Here is an 18908-nt window from a genome sequence, read left to right on the forward strand (position 1 = left end):
CAATGGAGTAAAGCTAACTCTATGAAGAATCAAAATGTGGATCAAATATGTAGCTCTTTGAAAATCTCCCAGAATATAAAACTTAGATTCCTTTCTCTTTCTAGTTGGGAATACAAACTTGTTTTAACAACATCTAAAACTTCCTCTATTCCTATAAGTAATACAAATCCATTTCAAAACCAGACTAATTATTCTTAGACCTAAGGCCACTGTTCCCTGCTAATCTCACAGACAGGTGAAGCAGACTACATGATTTATCTGAGGACCATGGTTTTCCAAATAAATGTGCTTTAAATGGCTAATTTAAGTATAGTAGATAGAACATATTCTAAAATGCTGAACTTTATGGTTGTACTTCTTATACATGGACTTAATTTTCAAAACGTTAAGTTAAAAGATTATCTACAAAATTGTTTCAGTTACGTTCAAATTTTTAATCAATACTGGTTACAGTTGAAGTGCACTGCACCTATTTACAAAGACTTAAAATGATCAGTAATATGAAGTGTAAACTTAAAACGAAAATCACAGACTCATTCCACATCTGTGAAATGCCGCAGTTAACTGTAATTAAATTTACAATAATCGTAAGGGATAGGAAGAACATAGAAACTGGAGGAGAAAAATAGTATTCAAGATCTGAACAACACAGCTACTGTTGTACTGAAAAAATAATTTATTAAATGAGTATAATACTGGGAATAAGATGCATTATAAAGTAAATTCTAAATATAAACAACAGTGGTTTTTACAAGAGTTTTTCTTCACCCATTCAAAGTTTTAAATACAATCTTCTGAAACGCCAGATTTTGCAAGTGTATGGTTCACTTTAAACAGACATGTATGTAGCACTATAATATCTGGAATTTATCACCTTGTTTTATTAGACTAAAATGATATTAATTTAAATGATTGTTCTTTTTAAACCTTTTTAAAGCCTAGAATAATATTTTGAAATGAACAAGTAGACCATTTTATTATACTCTTTCTGTCTCCCCGGACAGCACACACATTTCTAATACAGTTTGTGGAAAATATTGAGATAGAGCACACCTGTCCATTTTGATGAAGACTTTAAAAAATTTTGGTACTTTGGTAAAAAGCAGTCTCCTTTTTAGATCAAAGGTTGACAACAGCCACTGTATCTATTAATCTACGTCCGTAGAATTTTAAACAACCACATCTTAATATGTACGTCAAGATACTGATAAGCTTTTAGCTAGTGAAAGAAAAAAATGGAGACCGTTACTCTTTCCCCACTAAGTTTCCTTCAGTTTTTAGAAAGCATACGCAGTTCAATATACCAACTGGGATTTCAAAATGCCAGCATGATAACAGTGCTTATTAACAGCAATATGCAAAACAATAGAAATATAAAATAAATAACTTCACACTATAAAAATGAAACAAGGCACTTTCAACAACTGTATGCAAAGCTGAGATAAACATTGTTTTCATAATGCGGACTCAAAGACTCTAGGAGACTTCTGTAAAGAGTGAAATAGTGAAGGCACTACATAATTCTTTTTCCTAACTCCACTTACTAAAGAAATTCACCAATTAAACTTGGCACAAAAGAGTTTAATTGTCATAAAGTGCATCACTTGGCTAAATATATTAAGAAGAAAATCAGCATCAATACATTATAGCAACATATTCACATATACAGAAATAAAAATGCAATGCCAGGAGTTGACATAGGAACTTTGTAGGATATATGGCTTTTTCTCTTTTATTTTTTTGTATAACTGCCTATTTGCTTACAATCTACATTTTCAAAAGAGTATGCCTTGATTAGCAAAAGAGGTAGTGTTTTGACAAAGGCAAACCCACTGATTCTATAGGTAGAGATTTAAGATAAAGATTATGTGGAAAATATACAAGTATAACAATAATACACTGGTACAACATTTATTATAGTATTTTGATATTAGCGAATTTGCTTTTAAAATCAAGGCTATTTTATCACTTTAGCTATGTTATTACAGCTCTTTCAAAGAGTTTTCCTTTGGTACTAGAAAGTTTTTTTCTTTTAAATAGTAACATTCCAAATAAGCAACTTTTATTTAGAGATGATAAACATGTCAACATTTAAAACTCAATTCATCTCTACCACTTATTTAAACCATTAATGAAAATATATCATGTCTGAGACACAAGGAAGTATATAACCAACAGATAGCAACATGCAATTTATGTCCACTTAACTAATGTAACTGGTGATTTAAACACACACAGACACACACACACACAAAATGTGCACACCCACGTTAGTCTGGAGCAATATATTGGCAAAACAACAAAATAATTTATGCACACTATTTAAGGATGTGGGCCTTGACAGAACTCCAGATTTTTTTTAGTGTGTTAAATACAAAGTTTGGCTAAAAGACAATGTAAAGCAACAGTGAATATATTTCCTATACCAATAACTTAAATTTTTCTTTATGTAAACTTTATACATGTGCAATCTTGCTGTTTTCTGTAAATGCTTCAGTCTCTTTTTTTCTTTTTAAATATCTGCTACTCTATTCTAAATTTGCAGGAACATAAAAATGGAAGGAACCACTTGAGATGCATTAGTCGTCTTCCGCATTATATGCCACTTCTGCTACTTCTATGTCTGATGTGGAATTTTCAGGTTCGCTAAAACTTGAGCATTGCTTATTATCAGCTCTGCAAAAAAAAGAAACACAATGAAGAGATTGGATGCATGCTATTTCACTTCACTATTACCTTAAACATTAATTTTTAAGTCATGTAAAGAATATTTAAATATTTAATGGAAAAAATATTTAATGAAAAAGAACATTTAAATATTCAATCAAGAATTTAATATTTTAAAGTTGTCATTGCCAGATAACACCTTTGGAGATATATTTTTAACTCTTTCAGCTCTCTGAACTACCACTTTTCAATAAAAATCTAGTTTGTAATGACCTTTAACCAACAGAAAATTTGTTCTCATAATTATAGCTTAACCACTATCACTAATGTATTAATGGTGACCTTGGATTTATATGTAATAAAAATTCTTTGTGTGTTCAAATATACCATCTTTCCATCATTCCTATTAGGTAGACAGGGTGGTTGCTATTACAGTGTCCCACTTTTTGCATGGAAAAGACTGACATTGAGAGAGATTAAAGTAATCTGTCAAGATTACAAAATTAATGAATTACCTGAGTCAGCCCAGTTAATTCGACGTATCTTCAAAATAAGTAATGAAATTTATAGGCTGGATGACAAAGATTCATTTTTAGGGACAGCCTAGAATATCTATAGTCTTCCTCTGTTTGCTCATCAGATTCATGATATAATAACACTGAGTTCATAAAAACATACTCTACAGAGTATTATGACTGTTTCTCTCCAATTATTCAGATGATTAGGTTATAATAAACCAAACAGTATATACCTAGATTCTTCATCTAAGACATCTTGATCAACCTCAAGTGCAGAGGACTCCACCTTTAGGATCTGTCCACCTTCTGTTCCTGACACGAGCAGTGATTCTTCAGGTTCCAAACGTAAGTTCCTAAAGGTAAAGTACAGCAACAAGTTATTTTCTATGAATAAAATAGGTATATATTTATTGTTCTGAATGTATGTAGCTTTAGTAGCCTTCAGCTGTTCTAAGTGGAGTCATATACCTAATAAACTGTTGACTCTGGGTGTCAACAGTGAAATCAGTACTTATGATTAATTTAAAATGATTTTAACATCAATTCGATATATGCTGACAAGAAGGCAAACTAGAACTTTCATATGTGAAAAGTTGGCATAAATGCCTAGAAACAAAGATACTATTTAAATAGGTTAAAAATAATGTTTGTCTTGGTGAACAACTTGAGCTTTATTTTCCTGATATTTCCTGTCCTTCAAATTTTCAGGCTTCTAAATAAATAAGCAAACAACAGACAATTTTCCCAATCTACAAGGATGTACACCATGAGTCTAAGACTTTTGGAGTCAGAAATTTCCTAAATTGTAACGTACAAAGGCATTTAGCCCAGAGTATCGAGCTGAATTAGACTGACAATGCAAGCATCACAACATACCTGATTCTGTTTTCTAGAGTGTCTATAAGAAGTTGCTTCTCACAGAGCAGTTTCTTCAGTGATTCCAACTCTTTTTGTTTTTCAAGTAGTTCTTTTTGAAAACGGTAGTTTGTCTCTTCTAAAGTTTCACAGAAAGCCTTAAAAACAAACAAACAGCAAATAAAAAACACATGCAGAAAGAGAATAACATTAATTACTTATGCAGTACCTTTCTCAAGGGCATAACTGAAGAGTCAAAGGACATAGGTAACCAAAATAATGTGTATACAAACCAGATGATTTGTTCTCCACCCTCATCTTTTTAGGTCTCTGCTACCTTAGTACCTACTGGGGAACTTATAAATAAGTACTGGGGAACTTATAAATAAATACAAGTCCCTTTTCTTGAGAATTATTAAGTAGTAAGCTAGGGTGCCTGAAATGAATATGTGATATCTCTCTAGTGTATAACTGGGAAAAAAATTACTAATAATCACTGTTTTAGCTTCTATTCTCCTTAGCCTGTTTTCGCCCAGTCCTAGATGATTATACTTTAAAGAAATAAAAAATAAAAAAAAGAAAACTGTGGCTATTGATTCCATTTGTATTAGCTCAGAAGACACATCCTATAATAACGATTTCCTTCATAGTGCCTTCAATATTATTTTCCCTTGCTTCTCCTTTTACTGTATTCACTCAAAGACATTCTATCCTTTATACCCAGGAAGCTAAACACTATTGAAATAGACTAAAACAAAATCATACTGCCATGAGAATGATGTCATGAAAAAAATCTGGGTCACTTACCTTGATGAGGCTTTCAGTGTTGCTTTTAACTGTTCCTAGTTATCTAACATTATCTATCATTCCCTGTCTCCTTTGTGACTACGTTAAACCTTCACCCCTGGCAAATCCCCTACAATATGTTACTACTGGTGAGCCCAAGCCCAGCAGATGATCTTTATTCCTATACCAGAAAAAAAAAAGTTACTCTCCCAGAATCCTAACTACATTTGCATTCCGTTCTTGTCCTCAAGAATATGTGCCTCTTCAAGTTAAGCCCAATCTCCTTTGGAAGCCCGCCCTATCCCATACACTCTCTCTTAAATTTTCAACCTTTCCCTCTCTTTTGGCCCTTAGATTTATTTAATCAAGTTGACTGAAGTTGATTAAGCAAACCCTAAAAATCTCTCCACATAAAAACAAAGTCATATCCACCGGTCCCTTGATAGGAGTCTCTCTAGCTACTAACTCATCTTGTTCTTTTCAAAATAAAAAAGATTTCCAGGAAAAAAGTTTTTATCATCCAAATTTAGCTTTCCCATTCATGGGAGAGTTTTACTCGCTTTTCTCTACTAATGCTAACAATGACTTCTAACTGTCAAATCCAAAGTACTGTTTTTCTCAACTTCATAGCATGTCACTACTGACTTAAAAAGTAAAAAAAAAAAAAAAAAAATTAATGGAATCCTCTTTTATTGTGCTCTGTGAAACTTCCTGGTTCCCCTAATTTTACAGTTACTTCTTAGATTTCTACTTGTTCTTTGCATGTGGGCATTCATCAGAGTTTTGTCCTTGATTATATATTCTCTTGCTCTATATTTCATCCTTGGGCAATTACTGTTATCACTTCAACTATAACCTATACTATTTGCTATTGACTTCCAATTTTTTTTCTGTTCATCTCCAGCCCAGACCTTTCCTGAGTACATAGATATCATTCATATGCCTATTGGTCCCCTTCAACTGTATGTACCAATGGTAAGTCAAAATGCACTCCCGACGGTGCATCTGCACTACCACCTCATCATCAAAGCCACCAGGCAAACATCTTAGATCACTGCATTTCGCTACTTTCTATGCCCCAGGTAACCCAGTCTTTTCCACCTTCCCCTTCTCCTCCTCTCCCACTGCCTCATCAACATCTCGCTATACTCATCTACTCTCTATACTCATTTCTACTGTGCAGTATAAGGCTAGGTAATGTGATCAGTGAAAGAGAAGAGTGCAGAAGCAAACCCTTCCTTTCATGTTCATTTGACTTTTGATAAAGGTGCCAATACAATTCAACACAGGGTACTGACACATTTTAATATCTATAGAAACTTAAGGTCCTCACTTCACACCTTATACAAAATTAGCTCAGTATGGATGTAAGAGTTAAAACTATAATAGAAAAAAAAATAGGAGAAAATCCTGGTGGCCCTGTGTTAGGCAAAGAGTTCTTATGATACAATACCAAAAGCATAAGCCATAAAGGATGTGATAAAATGACCTTCATTATAATTAAAAACATTAGCACTTCAAAAGATACCATTAAGAAGGTAAAAAGACACATACAGACTATGAGAAAATATTTGCAAATCATATATTTGATAAAGGACCTGTATTCAAAATAATGAATTCTTACAAATCAATAAGACAAACAACCCAACTAAAAAAATAAGCCAAAGGCTCAAACAGACAATTCATCAAAGAAAACATACAAATGGCAAAAAAACACAGGAAAAAGTGATTAACATAAAAATCATTACGGATATACAAATTAAAACTATAATGAAATACCATTTCACACCTACAAGAATGGCCATAATCCAACAGACAGATAATATCAAATGTTTGTGAGGACATGGAGAAACTGGAACTCTCATACACTACTCGTGGGAATGTAAAATGGCATAGCCACTTGGGAAAACTCTTTGTAAGTCTCTTAAAAAAGTTAAACATAATTTACCGTATAACTAAACATTCTACTCTTAGGGATCAACCCAAGAGAGATGAAAACATATGTCCACAAAAAGCCTTCTCTGAAATTGTTCATAGCAGCATTATTCATAATAACACAAAACGAAACAATCCAAATATCCCTCAGCTGGTGACTGGATAAACAAAATGTGGTATATGTGCACAACAGAAAACCATTCAATAATAAAAGTAATGAAATACTGAGAGAGACTATAACATGGATGACGCTCAAAAACATTATGTTAAGTGAACGAAACTAGATGCAAAGATTATATATACTGTATACTATTGCATATTGTATATATTATGCATATACAATATTATGCATATTGTATATATGAGATTATATATATATAGGCACACATATACACTTATATGCACATATATACATACACACACACAGTATGATTCTATTTATATGAAATATCCAGAAAAGACACATTTGCAGAGACTGAGAGCAGATCAGTAGTTGTCTGGGGCTGGGAGTGTGGAATGGCTGCAAAATTGCTTGTAGAATTTTTTTTGAGGTGATGGAATTTTCTAAAACTGGATTATAGTAATCTACAAATTTACTAAATTTACTAAAAAGTTACAAATTTACTGAAAAGTTATTAAATTGTACATTTACAATGGAATAGCAAATAGCAAATTTTATGGATGAAAGTTTTACTTCAATAAAGCTGTTTAAAAAAAAGCTATGGCATTCCTCTAACACAAAGAACTGACTCAGTTTAACTGAAAACATTACAAATCTACCAATTAAATCTGTTCCATTTAAACACTATTAAACATTTGGAAGAAAAACTTGCATAAATCCTAGCTAATCTATTATTACCAAATCTGTCTGTGAATCTAGCCAATTGCTTCAAGAAGTAGGCTACTTTAACACGTCAAGTAGTGTAATTTGAGTAGCCTTAAGCTTGAGCTGAATTGATAACAAGACAATAACTTCTACTTCTGAAGATTAGTTTTTAATTTGGTTTAACTGTAGGTTCTTTACTTTGATACTTAGATGGAAGAAAACTCAGCATGCAAATGTTACTTTTAAATGTAAAATAAATTTCCAAGTAAGCTTCTTTTTCTGAAATGGTATAAACAAAGAGAATAAATGTAGAATTTAATTTTAGGGCTTCATAGACTATAGGACATGTACGAATTTTATTTTTTCACTGAATTATGTTCATGTATTTCAATGAAAGAAAGCTTTGATTCAAACATTAAAAGCTTTCTGTGCAAAACTACCATGGTCCGAAATTATAACTTTGCTGTTTGCTGTTCCATTCAAGAAACAATGTAGTTATTGTACGGTATTATTTGTTCCTCTTTCATGTGATATATAATACAGCACTTACCCTGCTTTCTTCTAGGCTATCAAATGGACCTGGTGGATCATCCAGACAAAGAAATTCTCTCACTGCAAGGCTTTCAAAGGAAAAAAAAAAATTAGCTGGGATACAAATAAGTTACAAAAGAGAGCAAGATAGCAGAAAGCAAAAGTTACTCTGAAGTTAGCTATAGTGTTTTAAGCAAGTTGGTTCTGCTGATAAATGAAAATAAGCAAGATGGCGTATGTGTTTCACACAAGTAACAAAATACAAATATAAAATCTATAGAAGATACAAAGATTTAGGTTATTTCTATGATCTTATGAACATAAAAAGATTGTGAATTTATGTTACATAAAAACTACACGACCATAAAACATAAATCAGAAATGGTACGGGAAACCAACGTAAATGGTGAAAAGACAGTATAACTTTTCAAAGAAATATGAACTTGAACTAGTCTAAAAAAGTCATTATCTTTTATGAAGAAATACAATTTCTAATTTTATACTTCATTTGTTTCTTCTTCAGGAGATGATTCTAAAGTAACTAAAGTATTTACTATGAAACAAGTTAAAGATTTTTCTTGCAATCATGTTTTATAATTAATTTACTTAAATGTTTTTCCTAGAGAATTCAAGAGAAAGAATTCTGATTGCCCCATTTCTGAATACCATAAAGTTCAAATAATGAAATAATATGACATTGTTATACTTTTCAATTACCAGAAACAGGTTAAGAAGGTAGAAACCTGAACTTCCTTGTTACAAAATACTCTTCTTTCTAAAAAGTAATCTTGGATTGAGGACAGTTCTATATGTATGTTAAAACAAAAATGTGGAGACTTAAAGGATGATGATGAAGGGGGTGGTGATAAAGAGATAAATGGGATCTTTAGTAAAATCATTCAAAGGAAAAAATGAAATAGAGAAGTGGTGTTAAGAAAGTAATCAGAAGATCCCAAAAATAGAAAAAAGAGCAAGTTTCTGGATTATAAAATCTTGATAATATAGATAATAAAAAACATACACTCAGGGAAACTGAGATAAAACGTGAATATCATAATCATGAAATAACAGAGATGGAAGGGATCGTAAATGTGATCTAGTTGAACTATCCATAGTATGCTGCTTATATTACCCCTTTTGTATGTTCAGCCAAGAATATGCCTAAACACCTCCAGAAATAGGGACTATAACCATCTCTTAAAATAAACCATCCTAAGTTTGAATAACACAGAAAATTAGAAAATTATTTCTTCACTGAGCTGGATTTTTCTCCCTGAAGCTTCTATTCATGAGTCTTAGTTTGGCTTTCTGGGGCCCTTCCAGGTAAGGTCTAAGTCTTCTTTCACATGATAACCCTAAAAATATGTCAAGAATGTTATGTTTACTCTAACCTTATACCTCTAGCAAGCAATACTAACACACTAACATTTCCTTTTTCTTTTTTCATGTAACAAATTTAGTGAGTACTTAGAGCCTATATGGTCTTCTGCATTCATGGAGCCAACATTTTTTTCCCAGTTTTACTGAAATATAATTGACAAAAATTATATATATTTAAGTATATAACTTGACCCGATATATACATACATTATGAAGTACAATCAAACTACTTAACATATACTATTACCTCACATTGGTTACCATTTCTAACATTTTCAAAGATACATTACACACACAGGGTTTTCACATACCCTACTTTATTCAATTTCCACAACAATCATGTGAGGTGGAGGATAGGCATTATTCCTCCATTGTACAAGTGATAATAAAGTTCAGAGAGGTAAAATGACCCACCAAGGTCATAATGCAAGGGGTAGAGCTAGACCTTAAATCTGTCTTCTCAGTATAAATATGTGCCCTTTTCCTACCTTTAAACTCTTTTCTCTTATGTTTTGGTTCATTTGGATTCCTTCCCCTTGCTGATCACTTCTTTCTGACCACATTCAATTTCTCTGTATCTTCTTTAATCAAAGTCTCTAGAATACTGCAGTTGGTCTAATAGTATAGAGAAGAACAGGACCACCACACGTTCTTTTGGTTTAGATATTATACTTTCTATCCACCCACTATGTATATCAGAAAACCAACTATTAGGCAGAATGAGGCACAAGAAATAACTGATCTTGGGATTGCCAGGTCAAAAGTTTGGATGGGGGCTTCCTGGTGGCGCAGTGGTTGAAAGTCCGCCTGCTGATACAGGGGAGGCGGTTCGTGCCCCGGTCCGGGAGGATCCCACATGCCGTGGAGCGGCTGGGCCCGTGAGCCATGGCTGCTGAGCCTGCGCGTCCGAGCCTGTGCTCCGCAACTGGAGAGGCCACAGCAGTGAGATGCCCGCGTATGGCAAAAAAAAAAAAAAAAAAAAAAAAAAAGTTTGGATGAAACGCTGAGAGAACAGCCTTTAAGGATGAAAAGGAAAGTGCTAAGAAGTTTATGGAAGATTCTTTTAATACTTTCAGTGTATGACAACTTAATGTGTGACATTATTTCTTATAAGTTTATACTCAGATCTCCTCATTCTTTAGTAACATTTTTATGTTAACTATTACTCTAATTATTGGAATGCTGCTGCTAGGAAAGAAAAAGGGGGGTAAAGGGATATATGTATTTCTTTTCTCTTTTTTTTTTTTTTTTGCAGTACGCGGGCCTCTCACCGCTGTGGCCTCTCCCGCTGCGGAACACAGGCTCCGGACGCGCAGGCCCGGCGGACATGGCCCACAGGCCCAGCCGCTCCGCGGCACGCGGGATCCTCCCGGACCGGGCACGAACCCACGTCCCCCGCATCGGCAGGCGGACTCCCAACCACTGCGCCACCAGGGAAGCCCTGTATTTCCTTTTATACCTTTGATTAAAGCAGAAATTCAGCCCAAGATCCACAGTGATGTTGACAATGTACCTAGTTGTAGGAAATTTTTTTTAGAGTAGCTATTCCATTCATTCTCCTTCCCTAAAAATCTTATATGATTATGGCTCACTAGAGTTCTACGCAAATGAAATCCAATGGATTCTCTAAATTCTTTTTCACTACAGCTCCAAGGTTATATTCCATGCCCTATTTTGTTTAATCTGTAGCATAAGAGTGAAATTTAAAACTGGCACTTCAACTGTGATTGACAAAACAACTTTTTTCAGGGGTTCAATACATTTCTTCTGTTTCAATAGGACTCAGTTAATGGAGGAAGAAGTTAATACTCTTAAGCTCTTTTCCCATCCAAGGAAAGGGACACACAAGAATGTCTGGCAGATGGTAGTGTTTGAGAAAAGAATTTCTTTCTCAAAAATTCAGGTACCTTTTCCCCCCGTAGAAAAGGAAGCCATTACCCCTTCTTGCGAATCACTGACTAGAGAACTTTATTTAGATTTGATAAATATTTGACTGCCTATGTGTGCCATGGCTCTGCCCAGTGATTTCTTATATATTATCAATGTATAATTTATAAACAAATCAAGTAAATTCAAATAAAGTACCGAAAAGTCTGTATTATTAAATGGTCTATGGATTAAATAGAAGTCAATTTAAAATCTCTCTTCTGTATTTGATCTTTAATACTTTTGTTTCCATTTGACCATGATAATGAAGGTAAGAAAAACATCAGAATTAGGAGAGAAACCTATCTAAGAGAAAATCCAACAATCTGGAATTGAAAGGTATGGAAAGACTATCTTTCTGCTTATCACGTAGAGTAACTTCTTAGTGTGGTTGGGAAATCTCTATTTTAAAATTGTGATCAGTTGACTTAACTTGTCTGAATATAAGGAAACCAGAGATGGTACCCTTCAGCATTGTTTGCAATCAGAGCAAATTTGCCCTATAGCTTAAACTCTTCCTTTGAGTCTCTTGAAAAAGTCTCCTTTAAAAGAGTTTTACTGTAATTTTCAAACTTCTTAAAAAACTATTTCATCCAGTGAATCTTCACCTTTTATTTCATAATATACCTTCCTTTTTTTCTTTCATGGGTATGTATTTGTTTACATTCCACAATTTTTTTTAAAAGACCAGTAATTTAATAGCTAATGAGCTCTTTATCTCAAAATTTATATTAAAAAAAGCTAAAAACTAATGCCTACAATTCATTAAAAGGTCTATAAAGAACTAAGTAAAAAAAGTACTAAAAATACTAGATACTTCTGTCAAAATCAAATTAAGCACAAAAAGTCACTGCATGAAAATATTAATTGAGGGATTCAGATAGAAATGTTTATCAGGTTACTATTTCTCTTCAGTATTCTCTACCAGTAAAAAGAAAATAACAAAAATATGACATTAAATACAACCCCGAGGATAGGGACTCAGGGAATCAAGGTTGGTGACAGTGAGGGTCACGGTGAGGGAGATGGGCTGCTAGGTGTGAAGCTGAAGGGCTCACATTACCCTCCTGTGCTGGATATGCAGGCAAGGCTGTGGGCCTAGTTTATATCTTGATTATCTCTCACCTAGTTACTTTAGTCCACTTGTGTCCCTACATTCAGTTTTATTCCTTCTAATACAAAAATACTTCAAAAGCAAATGTTTTATGTCCATCTCAGCTTAAAACCCATCTATGCCTCCTCTAACAAGAGGGAACAAAGCCAAGGTCTTGGCGTTGGCATAACGCACCTGTGTACATTCAAGCTTTTACTGCCTTTCTTATTTGACACTTCAGCAGTAGTACTTCCTCATGCCTATCATGTTGTTTCATGCTTGCTGCTATCATCCTGGCCCACCCTTCCCACCTTCAGCTGGCTAACTCGACTTCACATTCATGACTTAGCTCATCTATTATCTCCTCACAGAATCTTCTCTGACTAAATCCCCCCTCCCCTATACTCTACTCGGTTCAGTACTCTTATATGCATTACTACACCACCTTGAAGAGATCCCTTTCATAGGACTTACTACACTGTATTATTAGTATTTCTGTTTACCAAGCAGTCTGCTTCAACAAAAGTAGATGACAAGTTCCAGGGCTGCACAGAATCTGAATAAATTAGCATAGCACAGAATAAGTATTCAAAAAATAATGAATTTATTTGTAAGAGCTATGCTAATTGCTCTTAAAAAATTAATGAAGACTATTAAGAGCATCAGAACAAGTTTCTACCCACTGTTGTAGATAAATAATACAGCACAACTCTCAAATTTGAGATGGAATTTAGTTTTAATAGATTATGCCTACTTTGACAAGGGAGTAAGCTTAGGACAGCAACATGTAAGACGAAAAGTCTTAAGAGTTAAAAGAAGGTTAGAATCTGGCTGTTTCTGATGGTATGCCTTCAAGATTTATAAAGAAGCACAACGAAGGAATAGCAATATGAGAAACTTAGAGCTGAAAGCGGATTTTTAGAGAACATTTAGTCCAATTACTTCATTTTCTAATTGGAAACACTAATTAAAATCAGTTAAGTAGGACTTCCCTGGTGGCGCAGTGGTTAAGAATCCACCTGCCAATGCAGGGGACACAGGTTCGAGACCTGATCCGGGAAGATCCCACATGCCACGGAGCAACTAAGCCCATGCACCACAACTACTGAGCCTGCGCTCTAGACCTGCAAGCCACAACTACTGAAGTTGGGGCACTTAGAGCCTGTGCTCCACAACAAGACAAGCCACAGCAATGAGAAGCCCGTGCGCCGCAACGAAGAGTAGCCTCTGCTCACCGCAGCCAGAGAAAGCCCGCATGCAGCAACAAAGCCAAAAGTAAATAAATAAAATAAATAAATATATAAAAAATAAATGCATACGTTTAAAAAAATCAGTTAAGTAATTGCCTAAAATTATTTCACTACTAAGCCCAGAAAACTGAATTTTGCATAAGGTCTTTGAGACCTAATTTAATTAGTTAAGAGTTTACGTGTATCTGAATACAAAATATTTAGCTTTATTACATTAAAAAAAATGTCCATAACTGAAGGTCCACCAAACTAATATTTTGTGGTAAAAATCATCCAACCAACCTTAGCAATAATGTGTTCATTCTCATGAGCTGTCATTATATAAACTATTGCATATATAATTAAATTCTTTTATAAAAATACTAACTCAACCTCTCTTGACAGTATCTTCATATATAAAAACAACTTACAAATTAATAAAATTTCCAGTAAGATGTGAAAATGTATAAAAAATAGCTTCTTTACATATTCTTGTTCAAAAATTATAGATTTATTGAATTTTACAACTAGAAGAGACCTAAGAAGTCATCTAATCCAATATATCCCATGTAAATAATTCCCTCTTTAATACCACTGATAGTTATCTAGCCTAGTCTCTTCAAATATTGATGCTTAAGGTAAACTCACTTTCTCAAAAGGCAGAACATTTTTATACCAGACAGCTTGAAATGACATGTAGCTCTTTTTTCTCTGAGCTGATGGGGCTTCCTCTAATTGTTCACTTATTCCTAGTTCTACACGTTAGTCTTGCTATTCAAAATGAGGTCCCTAGGCCGGCAGCATCAGCATCACCTAGAAACCTGTTAGAAATGCAGAATCTCCACTCCAGACCTTGCTAATTCAGGACGTGCGTTTGAACAAGATGCACACTATAGCTGGAGAAGCACCGCTTTAAAGCTAAATATCATTTGATTCCTTTCCCCATCATAATCTTTCAAAGACGTGAAGATGGTTATCATGTCTTCCAAGTACTTTTTTTTTCAAAGGGTAAATTCTCATTTCTTTCAATTGTTTCCTCACGTAAATGTTTGGATACTATATACTACAATATATATTTTTTTAAACCATGAATTGCTTGTTAATCCAGATCTATCTGTACTTTTTTTCTTTTAACATATGTAGAATTTAAAACACTGAATTTTGGCATGGGTAATATAAGGAAAATATGTAATTTTAAACCCTTGTATTTAAAGAATTAAGAAGAAAAATGTGGTAAATCAGGATATATGTGTAGTAATTCTGAAAACAGAGAATAGTAAGATATTTGGTGTGCTGATTAAATGATGTAATTATTTCAAAGTAGCACAAACTGGAATAAAACAATAAATAGCTAAATTTTAACTATAACAGATATGCAATATGAGAACATCCCCCTCTATCCATCTTTACACATGCTTCACCTTGACAAGCTGAGTTACATACTGTTTCGGGTACAGGACTTGGCCTGCTTGCTTCTGCATTTTCATATAATATTCCCTCTCATTTGGAAAGTCCTTCTTTACTTTCTCTTTGTCGGTTCAAATAGCATTCATTCTTTAAAATTCAGCTCAAATATCACCCTCTAGGAAGCCTCCTCTAATTCTCCCAGTCAAAAGTTCCCTCTCTTCCTCTTCTGAAAGACATCAAGCTCTATCCCGGTTATAGTTCTTTTGGGTTGTCTTCTTCCTATTCAGTTTTCTTGAATAAAGGATTAGCATCTAATGCACCTTTGTGCATTATATATAGTAAGTAATGCACCTTTGTGGCATTATATATATATATACCTTATATATAGTAAGACCTAAATAAACATTTATCAAACAAACAAAAACCAATAATAAATCCTTTATCATAAAAATATTAACATTTTTATCCGTTTTCTTACTTTGTATTCTCCAAATGCATCTGAAAATAACATTCTCCTAAAACATTTAAACCAACAATTCTTAACATCCCTTCAGTTCTTATTTCACTTCTGTTTTGTTATAGTTAGAGAAGTTGTAATATTTAAGAGCTGCCAGTTGTGTACTGTCAAGCTCTTAGCCCACATGAAGGTTAACAAATAACTGTGTCATGAGGTGTTAAGGAATCAAAACGGAAAGTGAAAGAACTGTATAAAGAATTAATATCAGATAATTACTTGGCCATATAAATATAGTAATTTTCTATGCTGCCGTTCCAACTATAACAGGATGCTAACAGGTATACCAATAGGTAAGGTAAACTCACTGATATTTTAAGTAGTGATTCTTAAATATGTAGTTTCATGTTTTTATAAAGAAGTATTGGGATTTTGTCTTTATCCTTTCCTCCCTTATAAGAATTCATAAATGGCTGTTTGACAACCTCGGACTTTCTGGATATTTTCTAATTATTTGTCCTCCCACCCATAATCTTAATCTATTGTTCAAGGTTCTCAAACCCCACGCCCTACTTTAGTATTGCTTGATTCACTGCAAACAGGACTGATCTTCCCCTTCTCTGAATTCCTTTTACTTTATAATCTGTATCATGCCAAGTAGGACTTCATAAACTCCATTATTTTGTTCAAACAGAAGCTTAATTTCTTCAAATGAATTAAGTTCAGTAAGTATATCCTCAGCTTCCTTTTTACCCTTCTTAGTATGACAAAGGGCAAATGCTTAGGATACAGATTAATAACTTTTCCCTCTGCCAAGTCATGTTTTAAACAGTAATTTATTAAGAAACTGCTTAAATTGTGAAATAAAAAATGCTACTCATCACTTGCAAAAAATATAGTACCCTAGAACAAACAAGGTATACAAACCTTATTTAGAGTTCTCTTTAAGTTACCTTACTTGTATTCCTTAAATGTCTGAGATATATGACAAAAATAAGTAAGCAAGTAAATGTGAGGCACAATAGAGGTTTTCGTGCAACACTTTTTCGAACCTTTAATATTCTAGGAATGTCAAATGAAACCTTTCCCCAACTTACTTGACCAAGAAATCATTCTGTCCCTGAAACACCTATCTATAAATTGAACATGATTATCACTGTTCTAAGGACTGCAGTTTTAGAAACAGGATCTTGAATGTTTTACCATACAGATACAGATCTATTAACAATAATTAAAAAAAAAAAGATACATCTCAACTAAGATACACTTTTAAGAAATCACAAGATGAGTTCATCAATGTGGTTCATACTATTTAATATTTCATTAAATAGAAAGAGTATAGTCATTTATAGAATAATTTGATTTTAATTTACCATATTTGCAATACAGAGACATAAAGGTTTACTGAATAAGGAATAAGAGAAAGGGGATATGATGTTTTGACTTCTTAGCTGTGAAAGTCTTCTTTTATGGTATGGTATAAAATATATTTTCTTCAAAGGCTTTTTCTATGATTTTAGACTTTGTTGGTTTCTATTCCTGCTTTGTGTATCTGAATTAACACTAACCTTTTTTTTTCTTTGGAGAAATGTAAAAAATTATAGAAAAGCATCCATCTTCCCACCACCTAGGCTGGAACACACAGTTGCTAAGTTTTGTCATATTTGTTTCAGTCTCTTTTTCTTATAAATAGTACAACAGCAAATATCAACAGTTCTGCCATTCATTCAACAAGTACTTATCGAGCATGGACTCTGTATTGCATTGTCCTAAGCACTGCACACTGAATGGTGGGTAAACCAGCCACGTGACCTACTACTATGTATGCACCTTACAGCCTGGTAGGAGAACACAATCAAATAATCACAGAAATAGTTACAAACTGAGATGTTGTGAAAGTAAAGTACCAAGTAGCCTTTCTCAGCTGGGATTCCATGACAGGATTAAACCCTGCTGACAATGACGTGAGTGACTATTTTCTCATTCTCTTAAGACTGGTACATAGCTAGTAGCATCCTAGAAGTATGTAATGAGAAGTTAATTCATTACATGCAATGGGTGTCTTAGGGCATTAGGAGCTGACTTTCAGAACCAGTAGAGAAGATACTTTGAGAAAGACCTGACCTAGTTTTTGGTGGTGGTGGTAGGTGAGGGGTTGGTCCAGAGAGCCAGTTACCTAAAAGTCTGTGTTGAAATGTGACTTTTAGGCCAGGGCTGGGGGAGCAAGGGTAGTAGTGTGAAATGTTGCCTTCCTAGGGAATAGCATATTGAAGGTCCTAGGGGACAAAGGAGCAGGTGACTTCGAAAAATTACAAGACCAAGACGGCTGATGTACAGAGAATGGGAGCAGGGAGGAATAACAAAACATGAAGTTGGAAAGACAAGCAGGTGGTCAGGGACCAGAAAGGATGACTTAAACTGCATTACAAAAGATCACTGTGGCTCCAATGGGCTATAGAAATAAGAGTGGATGAGGAAGATGAGTGATGGGAAAGGAGTAATTAAAGTGAGAGAAAACTGCTAGACTAGGTGGCAATGGCAGGAATGGAGAAAAGTAGACAGACTCGAGTAGTGTTTAAAGTATAAAGGCAGGGATGTGTCCAGATGACTTGTGGGTTTTAGGTAAAGGATGATGCTGAATATTGGGGGAAAAGTCAGAGAGTAAGCATTGAAGTCTTTCCTAGGTTTGAGGTTTGTCTGAAGGAGATGTCAAGGAGGCAACTGCAGATGTGAATCTGGAGATGAGAAAGGGGTCTGGCTTATAGTTCCTTTATTAGAGAAAGTGAGGGGGGATGGGCAGAGATCTTAAGCAGTCACTGAGCTTAGCACACATTAAGAAGCAAGATGTAAAAGCAAATTGGAAAAGAAGAAGTAAAACTGTCACTGTTTGCAGATGACATGATACCATACATAGAGAATCCTAAAGATGCTACCAGAAAACTACTAGAGCTAATCGATGAATTTGGTAAAGTTGCAGGATACAAAATTAATGTACAGAAATCTCTTGCATTTCTATACACTAATGATGAAAAATCTGAAAGAAATTATGGAAACACTCCCATTTACCATTGCAACAAAAAGAATAAAATACCTAAGAATAAACCTACCTAGGGAGACAAAAGACAATTTTCTGCATACAGAAAATTGTAAGACACTGCTGAAAGAAATTAAAGATGATACAAACAGATGGAGAGATATACCATGTTCTTGGATTGGAAGAAAACAATATTGTGAAAATGACTATACTACCCAAAGCAATCTACAGACTCAATGCAATCCCTATCAAATTACCAATGGCATT

The 18908-nt window shown here is 34.1% G+C and overlaps 1 protein-coding gene across 2 annotated transcripts in view; it reads right to left on the bottom strand.

Moving 5' to 3' along the window:
- Window positions 1–653: 653 nt before the first annotated feature.
- The window catches only part of SNX16 (sorting nexin 16), a 36464-nt gene continuing 18209 nt past the window's right edge, over window positions 654–18908 (bottom strand). For both annotated transcript variants that reach the window (XM_032610595.1, XM_032610596.1), the window contains 4 exons: window positions 8138–8207; window positions 4062–4198; window positions 3419–3538; window positions 654–2676 (listed from right to left, as the gene is read on the bottom strand). In XM_032610595.1, coding sequence (XP_032466486.1) covers window positions 2580–2676; window positions 3419–3538; window positions 4062–4198; window positions 8138–8207 — 424 coding nt within the window. In that variant the 3' untranslated portion in view covers window positions 654–2579. The remainder of the gene's footprint in view (window positions 2677–3418; window positions 3539–4061; window positions 4199–8137; window positions 8208–18908) is intronic.

Source organism: Phocoena sinus, chromosome 17, assembly GCF_008692025.1.
Source record: "Phocoena sinus isolate mPhoSin1 chromosome 17, mPhoSin1.pri, whole genome shotgun sequence".
In the NCBI taxonomy this organism is placed as follows: Eukaryota; Metazoa; Chordata; class Mammalia; order Artiodactyla; family Phocoenidae; genus Phocoena; species Phocoena sinus.